General features: G+C 42.2%; 2 protein-coding genes across 4 annotated transcripts in view; one reads left to right on the top strand and one right to left on the bottom strand.

Annotated features, from left to right (window-relative positions):
- Positions 1–1,490, bottom strand: part of FAF1 (Fas associated factor 1) — a 481,277-nt gene extending 479,787 nt beyond the window's left edge. The window contains exon 1 of one of the 2 annotated variants that reach the window (XM_082370942.1): positions 1,007–1,490. In XM_082370942.1, the coding sequence (XP_082227068.1) occupies positions 1,007–1,051 (45 nt within the window). In that variant the 5' untranslated portion in view covers positions 1,052–1,490. The remainder of the gene's footprint in view (positions 1–1,006) is intronic. The other variant, XM_082370941.1, reaches the window with a different exon arrangement.
- A 6,549-nt stretch (positions 1,491–8,039) lies between these two features.
- CDKN2C (cyclin dependent kinase inhibitor 2C) lies at positions 8,040–14,047 on the top strand. 2 transcript variants are annotated; one of them, XM_082372009.1, is made up of 3 exons: positions 8,040–9,260; positions 9,718–9,857; positions 13,295–14,047. In XM_082372009.1, the coding sequence occupies exons 2-3, from the start codon at positions 9,729–9,731 to the stop codon at positions 13,670–13,672; spliced, it is 507 nt and encodes a 168-aa protein (XP_082228135.1). In that variant the 5' UTR covers positions 8,040–9,260; positions 9,718–9,728; the 3' UTR covers positions 13,673–14,047. The 2 variants fall into 2 exon arrangements, with proteins under 2 accessions (XP_082228135.1, XP_082228136.1); XM_082372010.1 differs by lacking the exon at positions 8,040–9,260 and having other exon boundaries at positions 9,567–9,857.
- The last annotated feature ends 90 nt before the right edge of the window (positions 14,048–14,137 follow it).

Here is a 14,137-nt window from a genome sequence, read left to right as displayed (position 1 = left end):
AAGCCCAACAAAATATCAGTAAGGAAAAATATTGCCTACTATGCTAGCATTAGACCATGTGCAATGATGGCAGTGTTAGAGGAAAACGTCTGCCTATACAGAACTATAGCTTCTAAGTTAATGCCAAAATAAATGATTAAAAATATCTCACTACAATATTTTCTTCCAACATCAAAAGGCAAAAGTGGTGTTTACAGGGTATTAGTTCTAACTCCAAGTCTTTCATGAAGCATACAGCTCTACTTTCAAAGGGCCTCCCTAAAATATTTATATGCCAGTGTCACTACAGTTGAGTCAGTAAGAAATAATCTTTGCTCATCCTTAAAATTTCTCCTGGAGAAAGGACACCAACCAAGTAGTTCAAATCTGTAGAGGAAGGGAATCCACAAATATGAATTGGTAATTTATTAAGCGTGTGAACTCATTGCAAAGATACTTTGATATATACACTCTATTTGCCTCCTCCTCTTCCTACACCCCAAAGACTCCAATAAGGCATCAAAGTCTCAAATGTTTATTTCTCCCTCAAAACCAGCACAATGCCCCGCTACCCTCACCACCTCCTCACCATCATTCTTTTTTACTCTCCCCTTAATACACCACACCCACACTCCATACAGCACACTCTCCTCACAAACCCAAAACTCCTCACCTAAAGCACCTCATACTTAAAAGCCCCACACTTATCCTCAAATTCTACACATTACCCATATAATACAGGAAACAATACACAATCCACACACAAAACAACCCGACATAACACCCACTCACCCGACAAATGCCATTCAAGCCGTACATAAGCCATTCTACACACCCCCAACATAACACAGTCCCCCACAGTTCACAACACACAACACACACACACACACCCCAAGCCAGGTACCGTATAAAAACGCAAACCACACAGCACTGCAGTGCTCAAACAAACGCTGGGAAGAGGCCACCCTTTGGGCACCGGGAACCCACGAGGTTGGAGGTGAGAGGGTAACTGGGCCCGATACTTCACCTGAAAATCTGCCAGGATCATCTCTCGGTCCATGTTGGACGCCATGGCGGCCGCCGAGTTCCGCGGCTCCGGGAGCGAAGCGCGCACCCGGGAGAGAGACTGCGCCTCCTGCGGCCGCCGCCGCCGCCGCCGCCGCCGCCGGGCGCCGAGGGGCTGGCGGGCGAGCCGGCGGGCGGGCCGGCGGGCCGGCGGGCGGGGCAGCGCGGGAGGCTAGGCGCTCATGCACACGGTAACCTTCAGGCGCCTGGGCCGCTTGCCTGCGCCCCGCGGAGCCCGAGCCGCAGCCGCCCCGACAGGGAGGTTGGTAAGGATGTGGGTTCGGTCTTACTGCCGCCGGCCTGGATGAGGGCTGGTTGCGACAGAGCGCAGCCGGCTCCCTTCAACGGCGACAAGACCGGCGGGGGCGGGGAAAGCGAGCGAAAAAGCAGGCGGGCGAACGCCACGGCCGCCTCCGCCTCCTCCGCTTCCTCCCTGGCCACCGCCTCCGCCCCTGGTTGGCCAGCGCCGAGGCTGTCGCACATTTTGCCTGTCATCGAGGTCGCAAAGCGCCGCTTTGCGGCTGCCACGTGACTGCCCTCCTGTCAGGCGCTGGGCGCGCGACTACCGGGCGGAGATCCGCGCGCCGCCGGCGGGGACGCCAACCTGCAACTGCGGCAGCTTGGAGTCCCGCAACAGGTTATTCTGGTTTGAATTAAGCAAAGGCCTCGGGGTACCGCCTCCCCATGGTTGGGGCGGGGATCAGATTCTGCTCCTTACGTGGTTATATAGTAACACACATACACGTCAAGCCTCACAAACCAACTCAGCACACCGTCACATCCCGTCTAACAAACATTTCATAAATGTACATTTTCTCTGTTTCACCAAAATACAACTTCACATACAGTCTTTTATGCTCAAGCTGTCAAAGCCCACTTGCACACTGTCACACTCGATCCCAAGCCCTGACGCTTGCATCCTCAGACATTCAGTAACAAGGAATGGCAAGCAACCAGATTCCCACGGTAGTCATGGGGCAGACATGGAAGCTGAGAAAGGTGACAATATCGATCCCGAGAAAAAGATGATCAGGCTTCAAGCCAAGAATAGTCGAAGACTATGTACAGTGAAGTGTGATAGTTTATAAATGTCATTCCCGCTGGAAGAAGAATGACAGTAGAGTATGTTCAACTTTTAATTGGGAAAATATCATCTTCTGGACTGAAATAGAGCACGTACTTGCAGTGGAAAGTATGTAAAATCCTGAAAGTGTGAAGTAAGTTTGCTGATTTTGTGCTGTAGAGTTAAAATAGAAACTAGTGAAATCACCATATAGAATCTTTGTATTCCCTGAACACAAAGAGCACTATGGTGTTCTAAAGATCTAGGTTTATTCTGCTTTTTTTTCTTTAGACGAAAACAGTCTGGCCTACAACTCTCATGTAATAGTCTGTATTTAGACCGGAAAGAGGTAGATAAGGAACAGAACCCTCCATAGTCACATGAATTGAAGGGTTTCTTGGTTAATTGCCACCCCCAAGGAAGTAATTCCAAAATATAGCACGAATATGAATTATGAGGTGAAACATAGTACCAGCAATTTAAGTGTGGCAATTCACTTGCCCCATTCATATATGTCATTCTCAGCACAAGGCAGGTGGATGATTGTCTCTAGTTACATGGCCAGGATTAATGCAGCCCTGCAAAGTTGAGATTTTTCTCTGTGATGACATGTGTGTATATCTCAGAGCCCATTCAAATCCAGTACTGCTCCCCTTCTCCCTCCCTCCTCTCCATCTGGAAATTAAAAGAATGTGGTAATACAGAAAGAGGGGAAGAATACACTAGACATTCAGGCATATGGTTTCTAGCACTGCTTTCCCAACTAATTAGCTGGGGGAACTTCGATGGGTCACTTAGACTCTCTGACTTCAGCTTCTGACATGATTATTTCAGGTGATGAGAAAACAATTATGAAAATGCATGGAAGCATAAAATATTTTTACAAAACAAGCATAGATTTCATAGCATTACTAGGCTTGAGTTCTAGTTCTGCCGCTTGACAAAAACAAACAGACAAAAAACTTACCTGAGTCTCAATTTCTTTACTTCTGAAATGGGGCTTATAAAACTTATTTCACAGAGTGATTGTGATTATTGAGTGATATAATGCTTGTGAAAACTTTTCAAACCCTTAAACCATATTAGTTGCTATTACTTTGTATACCAGTTCCTAAGTGCTTTTCTCAGGATCACCTCTTTCATAATATTTAAGCCAACAAGGATTCTTCTAATCACTGCTGTACTATCTTTACAACACAGTTTAATACTCTGATAAATTCTGTAATTTTTTTCTCTAATTGTTTCATCTCTGCATGTTTTAATCTCTCCTCAAAGGTTGAAAGTTCTTTGAGATTATCAGCCATTTCATTCCATGTGTTTTTATATTCACCATAGTTCATAAATAGCAAAGTCTTGGGTACATAACAACCAATGCCTTTGAATTTATTTTTATTGGATGTCTAGTATGTATAGGTACTTCACACACCTTATCTCATTTAATTTTTACAACAACCATTTTACAGAATATGAAACTGCTCTGATAGGCTAAGAATGTGCCCAAAGTCATGCTATACAGGGACAGACCTAGTATTCAAGGCTAGGTCAAAACTAGTGCTCTTTCCACTCACCCTGTTGCCTCCCTGCATTTTACCATCCATAGTGTATAATTCCTGAAGAGACTGATTCTTCCCTATGACGTAACTATTCATGGTTGGATACCCAGAATCCAGAGTAACTTTCCACTACAGAGAAAGGAATGAAAGAAAAATAAATACTGAATTAAGAGAAAATTCGGGACTTCCCTGGCAGTCCGGTGGTTAAGAATCTGCCTTCCAATGCAGGGGACGCAGGTTTGATCCCTGGTCGGGGAGCTAAGTAAGATCCCACATGCCTTGTGGCCAAAAAACCAAAACATAAAACAGAAGCAGTATTTTAACAAATTCAATAATGACTTTGAAAGTGGTCCACATCAAAAAAATCTTTAAAAAAAAAAAGAGAAAATTCATTTCCCCAGAATTCCTTCCTTAAAGGAAACAATTTCATTCCAGTGTCAAAAACTGAGAGAATAAAAATATAGAGATTCTCTGTCCATAAGCATGAGCAAAGAAAAATAATCTTAATCTATACATTCTCGTAGCTGTTTTACTGCATTAAGTCATGGAGCTCAGTCTAATTCAAATATAGATCTTTTTCTAGAATCTCCATGTTCTTTGATCTTACTTACCATTCTTCTTTTAAAAGGAATTTTATTTCATATTTTTTCAAATATATATAATAAAGTTTACTTCTAGTTATTTTGCTAAATTTTTATTTGAAATAATTTTAGATTTATATAATAGTTGCAAACATAGTACAGAATGCTCCTGTTTACCTTTTTCCAGCTTCCTCTGTTACCATCTTGCATGACCACGGTACTGATATCAAAACTAAGAAATTAACACTGGCATTAATACTATTAATTATGTTCTAGAGACTCTATTTGGATTTTTATATTAATGTACTTTTTCTGTTCCAGGGTCCAAACCAGAATACCACATTACATTTAGTGGTCATGTTTCCTTAGCCTCTTCCAATCTGTGACCATTGCTCGGTCTTGACTTTTGAAGACTAATGGTCAGGAACTTTAATGGTCTCTCAGTTTGGGTTTGTCTAATGTTTTCTCAGAATTATGCTGAGTTTATGGATTCAGGGGAAGGATACCACAAAGGTGATGTGTCCTCATCACATCATATCAGGGACACATGACATCAACATGACTCATTATTGGGGGTGTTAACCTTGATCCTTTAAGTTAATCAAGCTTTTTAACAATGCTACTCAATTACAATGTAATTCCTGAGAAGATTAATGCTACTACAGTTAGATCCACACTTAAGTAATCCAAAATGTATTTCATATAATGATTTAATGTTCGTTAGGACACTAGTGCCTGATCCTGGACTCTTTTTTTTTTTTTTTTAGCTTATGGTTACAATTTATTACAGGAAAAGGGGAAAGGATACAGGCCAAAACCAGCCAATGGAAGAAGCACATAGGGAAAAGTCTGAGAGAGTTCCAAACCCAAAGCTTCCAGTGAACTGGACTCTTAAGTAATGGAAAAGGCCTAACATTTGGGGATGAATTCTGAGTTCAAGTCCTATATCCACTACTTATTGGCCTTAGTCACATTCTCTATAAGCCTCAATTCCTTCACCTGAAAAATGGGGATAGTTATCATATTTACCTCCCAGAGTTGTAAAGATTAAATAATGTGTGCATGATGTTATAACCAGGAAACACTATATAAATATTAATTGTTGCTATTATGTTTAAACTTTTGAGTTGCTTACTGGGCATTTTTTTTTCTTACTTTACAAAAAGACTTTCATAAGTGGTGTGAGCCATATGAAAAAGCCTGCTGAATTTCAGAAATAAAATGCCAAAGCCACAATAATGAAATGATAAAAAGGCCCCTTGAGGGTACCTGTCTGTTTTCTACCTCTCTTGGATCTATAAATGTAACAAAAGGAAGACTTTGGGACTATGTAAAGAAATTGTAAATACCATATACACATATCCGTAAGTTAATCATTCAGAAACTATGCATACTTAAGTCAATGAGGGAAAAAGCACAAAATAATTTGTAGTATTTCTATAAATCCTTTAAAATGAGTATGAACTGCTGAAAAAATTTCCATGACTGTTAGTATTTTATATCCAACTAAAAGGCTCTATTTCAGCGTTTGAGAGATATGTCATTACTGGGTTAAAAGACAAACTACTACTTTCAATTTAACAGATGCTTAACTGTTAATCTTTTTGTACACCATGTTAGAATGTAAGCTTATTGAGGGCAGAGATACTCAGCTTTGACTTCAGTGAACTAGCCCTCAATATGAGATTTTCATTGGAGGTCTTTTGTAGTGCTTACTTACGCTTTCTGAACTAAGATTGTAATCTCTATGCTGCCAGTTCTGGGTTATACAATAAGCAAACGAAGTATATGCTTTAGGACACTAGCTAAGCCAGAGTAAAAAACAAACAAACTTTCTTAAAGAATTTAATATTTCAGCAAAAGCATTGAAGTAGTCAACATGGGAAAAATCAGAACTTTGTTGGACTCCTTTACACTTATTTTTTGGCTTTGTATTATTTTTATTTACATATGAGGTGAGTTGGTGGGACATCAAAATCTTTTCAGTGCTTAGGAGCTCCAAGACTATTAATCCAGCTCTGTATGCATGTTAAATTACCGTAAGTTTTATTTATCGTTATTCAGCAAAAAGAATTTTATTTCATGAAAATGATAACACCTGTATACCTATACTTTACATGAGTACAATATTCTTCCTTATTACAATGTCTTCTCTTAGCAAGAAACCATAATAAATGCTAGAAAGCAACTCTCATAAGTTGGACTAATGCCAGTTATCTCTTAACAGCCAACAGTGCTACTATATCATCACACCCTCCAGCTGTACTGAAAGATTACATACTAATTTCCCAGAATAATCAAAAGTAAATTATATTATTTATGGTATTTACTGGTATATATGGAATCCTAAATGTTCTATTTGAAATGTCTGAATATATGTAAGAAACGAGAGGAATTAATTTCTTGTGTTGTAGTTTATGTTTGATTCACATTTCACGTTTAGTTATCTAAGAAAAGAGCTCTGGTTATTTTCCTCTCAACAATTCAGTTAAAGGAAACACTGCAGGATTCTTCGCAGTTTCAACTCTCCCTCTACCTACCAGGCAATCTGATGCTAGATGATTATCCAAATGTTGTTGGTGTGTTTCGTTGCTAATACTCCCAGTGTACTTCAAGGAGCTGGGTATAGATGTTGCTTGAGGACATGCTTGCTAGAGGTCGGTAATAATTAGACCACCTGTCATTTTTTGCTTGGTTTCATTTTGACCGCTGGGTGCATCATGCAACCGTGTTGGATATTTTTAAGTGCAAAAAATATAGAAAACAGTAATTAATTAATCTTACATAGCTAAAAGAGGAAGTTAAAAGTACAGACAACTGGTGTCTCAGATGATTGAAATAAACGATTAGGAAGATACTATTCCTTTACATTTAGACACCCCCTCCCCCCCCAAAACAAGTCCCATGTAAGTAGTCAGAGAGAGAACTTTGACAAGAAAGAAATGGCCTTGTTAGAAAATCCTTCCCAAAACTATTTTTTTTTTTTTGCTTTAAAGTTAATTGCTTTTCTCCCTTTCCCCAAAGAAATGGAGTATTTCAGTTGCAAGTCCCTGTAACATTAAGGCTTCAGAGTTCGTCGTGATTTCTTACCTATACCATGCCTTTAGTTTTCGTAAAAATCAGTCTATAAAAGACTTTTGCTTTTTCTGAGCACTGGTTTTGCTGTCAGTCAGGTCTCTCCCTCCACCCCCGCGGCCACCTCTGCCCACCGCGGCCCTGGGCGTTGAGCTAGCAGGTGCGAGGCCGAAGCTCTGCACTGAGAAAAGGAGGCCGAGTTTACACAGCGCGCGCCCCAGAGGAAGAGGCGGCAGCCGTAGGCCTGGCCGCCCGAACTTCGAGAGCCTAGCGGGGGAGCGCGGAGGCGGGCCGGGCTGCCCGGCCAGGGCCGGGGAAAGACTCGCTTCGCGCCAGCCTCCTCTCCGGCTTCCAGCAGTCAGCGCCGCCGAGCCTCCAAGGCCCTGCGGCTCTCCGCAGCCTTAATTAACAAGCCTCTTTCCTCCACCTCCGCCCCCGCCGGCCTCGGGGCAGCCCGGGGTTTCACATCGCAGACTCCATTCCGCCCGCCAGCCGGAGGAGGCCGAACCCGGCTCCGCGGGTCCGAAAAAGCCGCTCCGGCTCGGGCCTGGCCGCTGGGCTGGCGGGTGGGAGCCAGCGCAGGAGACTGAGGGAGGAAAGCGGAGAGAGAGGAGGCGGGAGAAAGGGCGCGGGGCGGGGGGCGGGGCGAGCCCGGCAGAGTGCTTGAGCGCCACCAGGGCGGAGGGCGGGGCGTGGGCGGTGCCCAGCCTTCCCGCTCCCGCGGCGCAGCAACTCCGCCGAGCCTCCTTAAAACTCTGCCGTTAAAATGGGGGCGGGTTTTTCAACTCAAAAAGCGCTCAATTTTTTTCTTTTCAAAAAAAGCTGATGAGGTCGGAAAAAAGGGAGAAGAAACCGGCACCGTCTCTGCAGCGGCAACAGAAGCAGCAATTGTTTGAGCGAAAAAAGAAGCGAGGGAGGGAGGGAAGGAAAAGACCAGAAAGGGGCACGACGCACAAGTGTCTGTAGGGGTGAAGGGAGCGGGGACCGGCGATTTGGGGGGGACCAGCTACAAAAGAAACTGTCACTGGGAGCGCTGCGGCTCGGGAGGAAGCGGTGCTACCCAGCTCGGCTCCAGGGCACAGCTGGCTGGCGGCCGCTGCCCTATCGGCTGCACAGGCTGGGGGCACAGGCCAGGGGACCGCGAGAGGTTGGCGAAGTGGCACCCGGCGCCGAAGCCGCTGGGCTCTCGCCAAGAGCGGCGGGACTGGCTGCGCCCTGGAATTGTGGCGACTCCCGATACTCAGAGCTTGGCCTGAGACTTCCCAGGACCCTCCCGATCTCCGGAGGCCCTCAGAAAACCGGGAAAGGAAGGAAAAGAGGCGGCGGCAGCTCAATGAGCTTCTACATTAGGAAGTCTGAACTGGCTCGGTCGTAGGCGGGAAGTTACCGGTGGGCTGCCCTGTGCAGCCGCGATGCTGCAGCGCGCTGCTTCAGCAGCCCGGGCCCCATAGACACTTCCCGCATCGCTCTCCCCCTTCCTCACCCTGCTGGGAGTCCCAGGACCCGGTGGGGCCGGCATGACCGGCTTGCCGGGGGCCCGCCGCGCGCCCGGCAGTCTCCGGAGACGCGCGCCGAGCCTGGCTCCCACGGCCTCTGAGGCTCGGTGGGGCTGCGGTAGCCCGGCGAGCGGGCTCCGGAGCCCTCCCGCGCGGCGTTAGCCCGCAGCTCGGCCTGAACGCGAATTAAGGCTCCTCCGGAGAATCCAAGGCCACCGAGGAGTCGTTACGACCTGTAACTTGAGGGCCACGGAACTGCTACTCTCATTTGCTTTTGGCGATCATCTTTAACCCCCGGAGCACCTCAGCATCCAGCCACCGCGGCGCTCTCCCTGCAGCGGAGCACTCAGGACTACCCCTTCGGCGAGACGGATGGAGACCGAGCCCCTTCGAGGACCTGCCCCTGCGGTACTGGCTCGCGCGGCTCAAGTCACCACTGTGAACAAGGGTGGGTTGATGCCTTTTCTTCCCCCCCAAAATGTCTCTTTTTTCGCGGTATTTTCTGCCCTGATCTAGTGCCTTAAACCTCCGCACACATTCCTCACGGAGATCTGTAGTGTAGGTACGTGCCAGCTCTGCCTATATTTTACGTCCAGAGTAATTTACCAGAAATATACGTGTGCCTGTATATCTCTCAGTTTAATCACCAGAATTCTTCATAGGGGTTAAGCTAAAAAGCGAGGAGCGGAGCCCCTCTCCAATGGCTCAGTTTTGCTGAATAATCACGTGTGAATCGAGGGGCGGGCTTTTGGCAGGCAGATCTTACTAGTATTTACTACCAAGCTCTACTCCAGATTAACCATCCCAGTCCTTCTGTCAGTCTCCGATGCCATCATGCAGCCTGGTTAGGAGCGAAGGAAAGGGGAAAAAGAAAAACAACTAATTCATCTTTTCCCGATCGTCAGGACCCTAAAGAATGGCCGAGCCTTGGGGGAACGAGTTGGCGTCCGCAGCTGCCAGGGGGGACCTAGAGCAACTTACTAGTTTGTTGCAAAATAATGTAAACGTCAATGCACAAAATGGATTTGGAAGGACTGCGCTGCAGGTTGGTATCCAGAGAGGTGGGGAAAACAGGTCAACAATGTTGCCTACGTGACCCGGGTTTCTAGAATAATAGCTTTTAAGCTTTCAGGGGTACAAAATTTAACTGTTTTAAAAACTAGTTGGTTGCCATATTTTATATCTTTAAGTGGATCCAACTCCCCAAAATGACGTACTTTGAACAAACTCGTCAAATCCAATAACATCCTCGATATCAAGTGGGTTCCAGGTTTGGTCTTAATTTTTGGAATGTTTTTGTGACGGTGGGGATTCTGTAGCAGTCGTAGCAGCGCCGAGTTTTTTGGTTTTTCTTTTTTTTAGACAGCTCTGTAAACACGTTATTATGATTATTATTTGAAGTAAATACACTGCTATTAGTGGTTTCCGTACTTTGCTCCAATAATTGACTTTAACGTTAATTTTCTTGACTACTGGCAAGGGTGTTTTTTCTTCAAATGCTTCAGGTTTTGACCAACGACCTTTCCTCATTTGGAATGGGTGGCCTGGGCACGGGCACAGGATGTACATTTCACAGTTAATGTAATACCATCCACCCATTCAGGATCGAGGAGGAATAAAAAGTTGAATTTTCTAATCAGAGCTCAGTTTATAGTGTTTTTGTCTCTGCGGTCATACCGTGGTATGTTCTAATTTTTAGTAATTAGATTTACAAGTAACAAATGAAACACGTCCAGCTGCCAAGTATTGTACCTGATAATTTTTTTTCCTCCTCTGAACGTTATCATGTAACTTAGTTGAAAGGCTTAGAAACAGAAAAATGGCAAAGTAGTCTCAAACAGTTGCTTTATCTGAGTTCTGATGGTATTCTTATAAGCTATGCGTATTCGAAATGCAACACTTAAAGCTGTTTTTGAAAATCCACTGGGGAGAGGGTTTTTAGAGTGCTCTGTTTTAATTGCAAGAATTAGAAATTTAAGTGGCAGGAGATTTACTATTGACAGATGAAGTCCATACAGCCTGTATATTTTAAATCAGAATACACTGACCTTGCAAAAATTTCAGTATTAAGGAAGCTTATAGATACTAAATTATTTATCTTGTTATTTCAGGTAGATTAAGTGGGGAAAGGTTTTTTTTTTCTTTTTCCACCTAGTAGTTTTTAACAGGTTTTGTGATGATAGCAATGCCACAAATTTAATATATTGAAAAGTTTCCTATTGAGCATTCAAAATATTATATAAATATCACAAAGAATGAGCCACTTAACCCTGTAAGAATAGGATCTTGCAGGACTTTTGACGAGCAGGAAGACTGGGAGATTAATACTGCAAAAAAAAGTTTTGACAAACATTTTTAATACAACTCTGCAGTCTCGTTTATATTAAACATACTTATCAAGATATTAACACCCACTTATTGTGGCTTAGTCCTAGTACATATAATGAAACACACACAAACAGGAGTCTCAAGGCTTATTTTCAGTATGTATAATCCTGACTCTGAAGTTGTGTCATAACTCAAGAAAGAACTTTCTTTCAAAACAATTTCCAGCATTACTATTATTTTTGGCGAAATATGGCAAATTTTCTCCTACAGTTATGTTTATTAACCCAATTACAAAAGCTTTTTCCCCCTTCCTAGTGTAAGCTTCTCAATCAGGATAATATCAAAGGCCTTAATCGTACATTTGCTTTACAAAGATCCAAGGTGTCTCTCTCTTATTTTTCCCAGTTCAGGTCCTTAGATGTGACTAAATATTTAGAGGCAGTTGTGGTAAAAATTAGATTGTGTTAATTTTTAATAACCAAAAAGTATTTCATTGAAGTTCTTGAAAAATAAATTATGTATCATTTTTAACCACTGCCCCAAAGGAAGGGCTAAAAGTCAGCAGGGTTTTATCAACAGGGAAGCTTAACATCTTGGCCATCTATAGCGTTTGCATTTATAAAATATTATTCATTCTAAATATATTTCATCATGTTACTTAATTTGTGATTTTTTAAAACAAACATTCTAAAGAGATAGATCAGCTTTGTATGTATTTTCCAGTGTATATTTAATTTCACAAACATTTGAGTGTCTACTGTGTAATGTATTATAAATTTAGGTTATTATGAATATACCTAAATATAAATTAAAACAATTAAAATGCTGAAATATTCTTGCATGTTAATGAGACTATATTTTTCACAATGAAATTATATGTATTGTACAACTGAATGCTGCTCCACAAAATATTTTATAACTATGAGAGCCTAATAGTGATTTCTTATTAGCGTGAAATATATTCAAACACCAGTAGATAAGTCTTTGTCATGTGAATTATTTGTATGTTGATAGCAAATTTTAATACCAAATTCTGGCTTTTAAAATACTGGCAGTTTACAAATAGCTATTCCTAAATGCCTGATAATAACTGCAAAAGGAAATAAGATGGTATCACCAGTTGATTAATAAATGGGATGAAACCACAAGACAAAGCTGTCTGTGTCCCAAAATACACATTAAATATCTTATTTTCTCTTCTTTTGCTCACTTGAAAATTAGGAGGCTAGTTAGAACTTTAGGAAACAGTAAGTAATATAGTAGGATGACTGTTTCATTCTTTTCAAGAACAGTTTCCATACAGTCATTTCCTATCTAATACAAGACATATCATGAACTTAGTTTTAGATAAATACATTGGCAATGTAGAACACTGTTGCTTTTTTAACACGTTAATAATCAGTAACATTTTAAAATTTCAAGTGAAGGATTCTAAGCACTAAACACACCTAGTAACCCATATGAAATAATTGCAAAGAAAAACAAACTATTTTTAAAAATACTTGGAAACTTGGGGCTGTATCTATTTGGAGAGAACTTGTGAAAATTAATAATTTAAGAAAATACCAGGTTTGGATTTTTAAGAGATCATTTTCACACTTATAAAATCAGACTAGATGGAGTCTGATGTGTGGAAACACTTCTTTGAGGATTTAAAGAAGCTCACTCTCCTTATTTCTTTTCAGCTATTTAGAAAATAAAATTTACCCACATTTTATTTTACAGAATTAACACCCCAGGCACATTTTATGAGCATGAACAAGCAAACAGAAGGAGACTTACTTAAATCTCAAGTTCCATTTCTTTTATTTTAATAAATTCATGAAATTACACAAATCTTTATGGGAGATAGAGAACCAAGTTGTCAGTGATTTTATATAAGTCGGACTCATTCTATTTTATTAATCAATTTATCCTACTTTTGGGCCCGTTTAAGATATTCCATCATAGAAGCTCAATTTTTAGAAGTTTTATTCTACTTTTACCTAATAGTACTCATTTCCTGCAACTGAGCCCTTCAAACCCGATCATATGGGTCTTCCCCAAGCACTCCTTCATCAAAAATAGTTACATACATAAAAAGAGATGGATATTTTAAAATATTCTTGTAGTAGGAGCACTTGAAGGACTCTACCGTTTTTTCTTCTTTTCTAGGTTATGAAACTTGGAAATCCCGAGATTGCCAGGAGACTACTACTTAGAGGTGCTAATCCCGATTTGAAAGACCGAACTGGTTTCGCTGTCATTCACGATGCAGCCAGAGCAGGTTTCCTGGACACTTTACAGACTTTGCTGGAGTTTCAAGCTGATGTTAACATCGAGGATAATGAAGGGAACCTGCCCTTGCACTTGGCTGCCAAAGAAGGCCACCTCCCCGTGGTGGAGTTCCTTGTGAAGCACACGGCCTGCAAAGTGGGGCATCGGAACCATCAGGGGGACACCGCCTGCGACTTGGCCAGGCTCTACCGGAGAAACGAGGTTGTTAGCCTGATGGAGGGAAACCGGGCGGAGGGAGCTGCGAATCTGCAATGAATGTGGGGAGGGCTCTCCCACACTGCCTTCTATTTTGTCAGTTAATTGATTGGCTGTCCTATTTTAATATCATTTGTTAAAATTCAGTTTTGTCATATTTTAAACAGCTAGTTAAATCTTCTGAAACTGCTAAGTGGAAATCTTACTACAGGTTTATGAATATATTTAAGCAACATCTTTTTCACCTGCAAAACCCTGAGTTCTAACATGTAATTGCAAATAGCTTTGGCTTTCATCTGAATATTTTATCTTTCCCTGACTTTTCTCCTTGCTTCTCCCTTTGCCAGTCTCAATACCCAACTTGAAGACTTTGTTTTAAAAATGGTTTGTCCTGATGCTTCTTTTGCCTGATTAAAACACTTTTTCAAAACAGGACAGTGTTTTCTGTGGTTTCCACTCCTCTTATAATCCGCACATAATTTGCCTCTTGCTAAGGAGAACTACTCTAAAAGATCATGGTGTTTT

Source organism: Balaenoptera borealis (assembly GCF_965194805.1).
Source record: "Balaenoptera borealis genome assembly, chromosome: 1".
Lineage (NCBI taxonomy): Eukaryota > Metazoa > Chordata > Mammalia > Artiodactyla > Balaenopteridae > Balaenoptera > Balaenoptera borealis.
This window is presented reverse-complemented; position numbering and strand designations above follow the sequence as displayed.

Coding starts and splice junctions, on each gene's coding strand:
- CDKN2C (XM_082372009.1), top strand. CDS start 9,729: ATGGCCGAGCCTTGGGGGAACGAGTTGGCGTCCGCAGCTGCCAGGGGG. Junction 9,858..13,294: donor TTGGAAGGACTGCGCTGCAG/GTTGGTATCCAG, acceptor CTTCTTTTCTAG/GTTATGAAACTTGGAAATCC.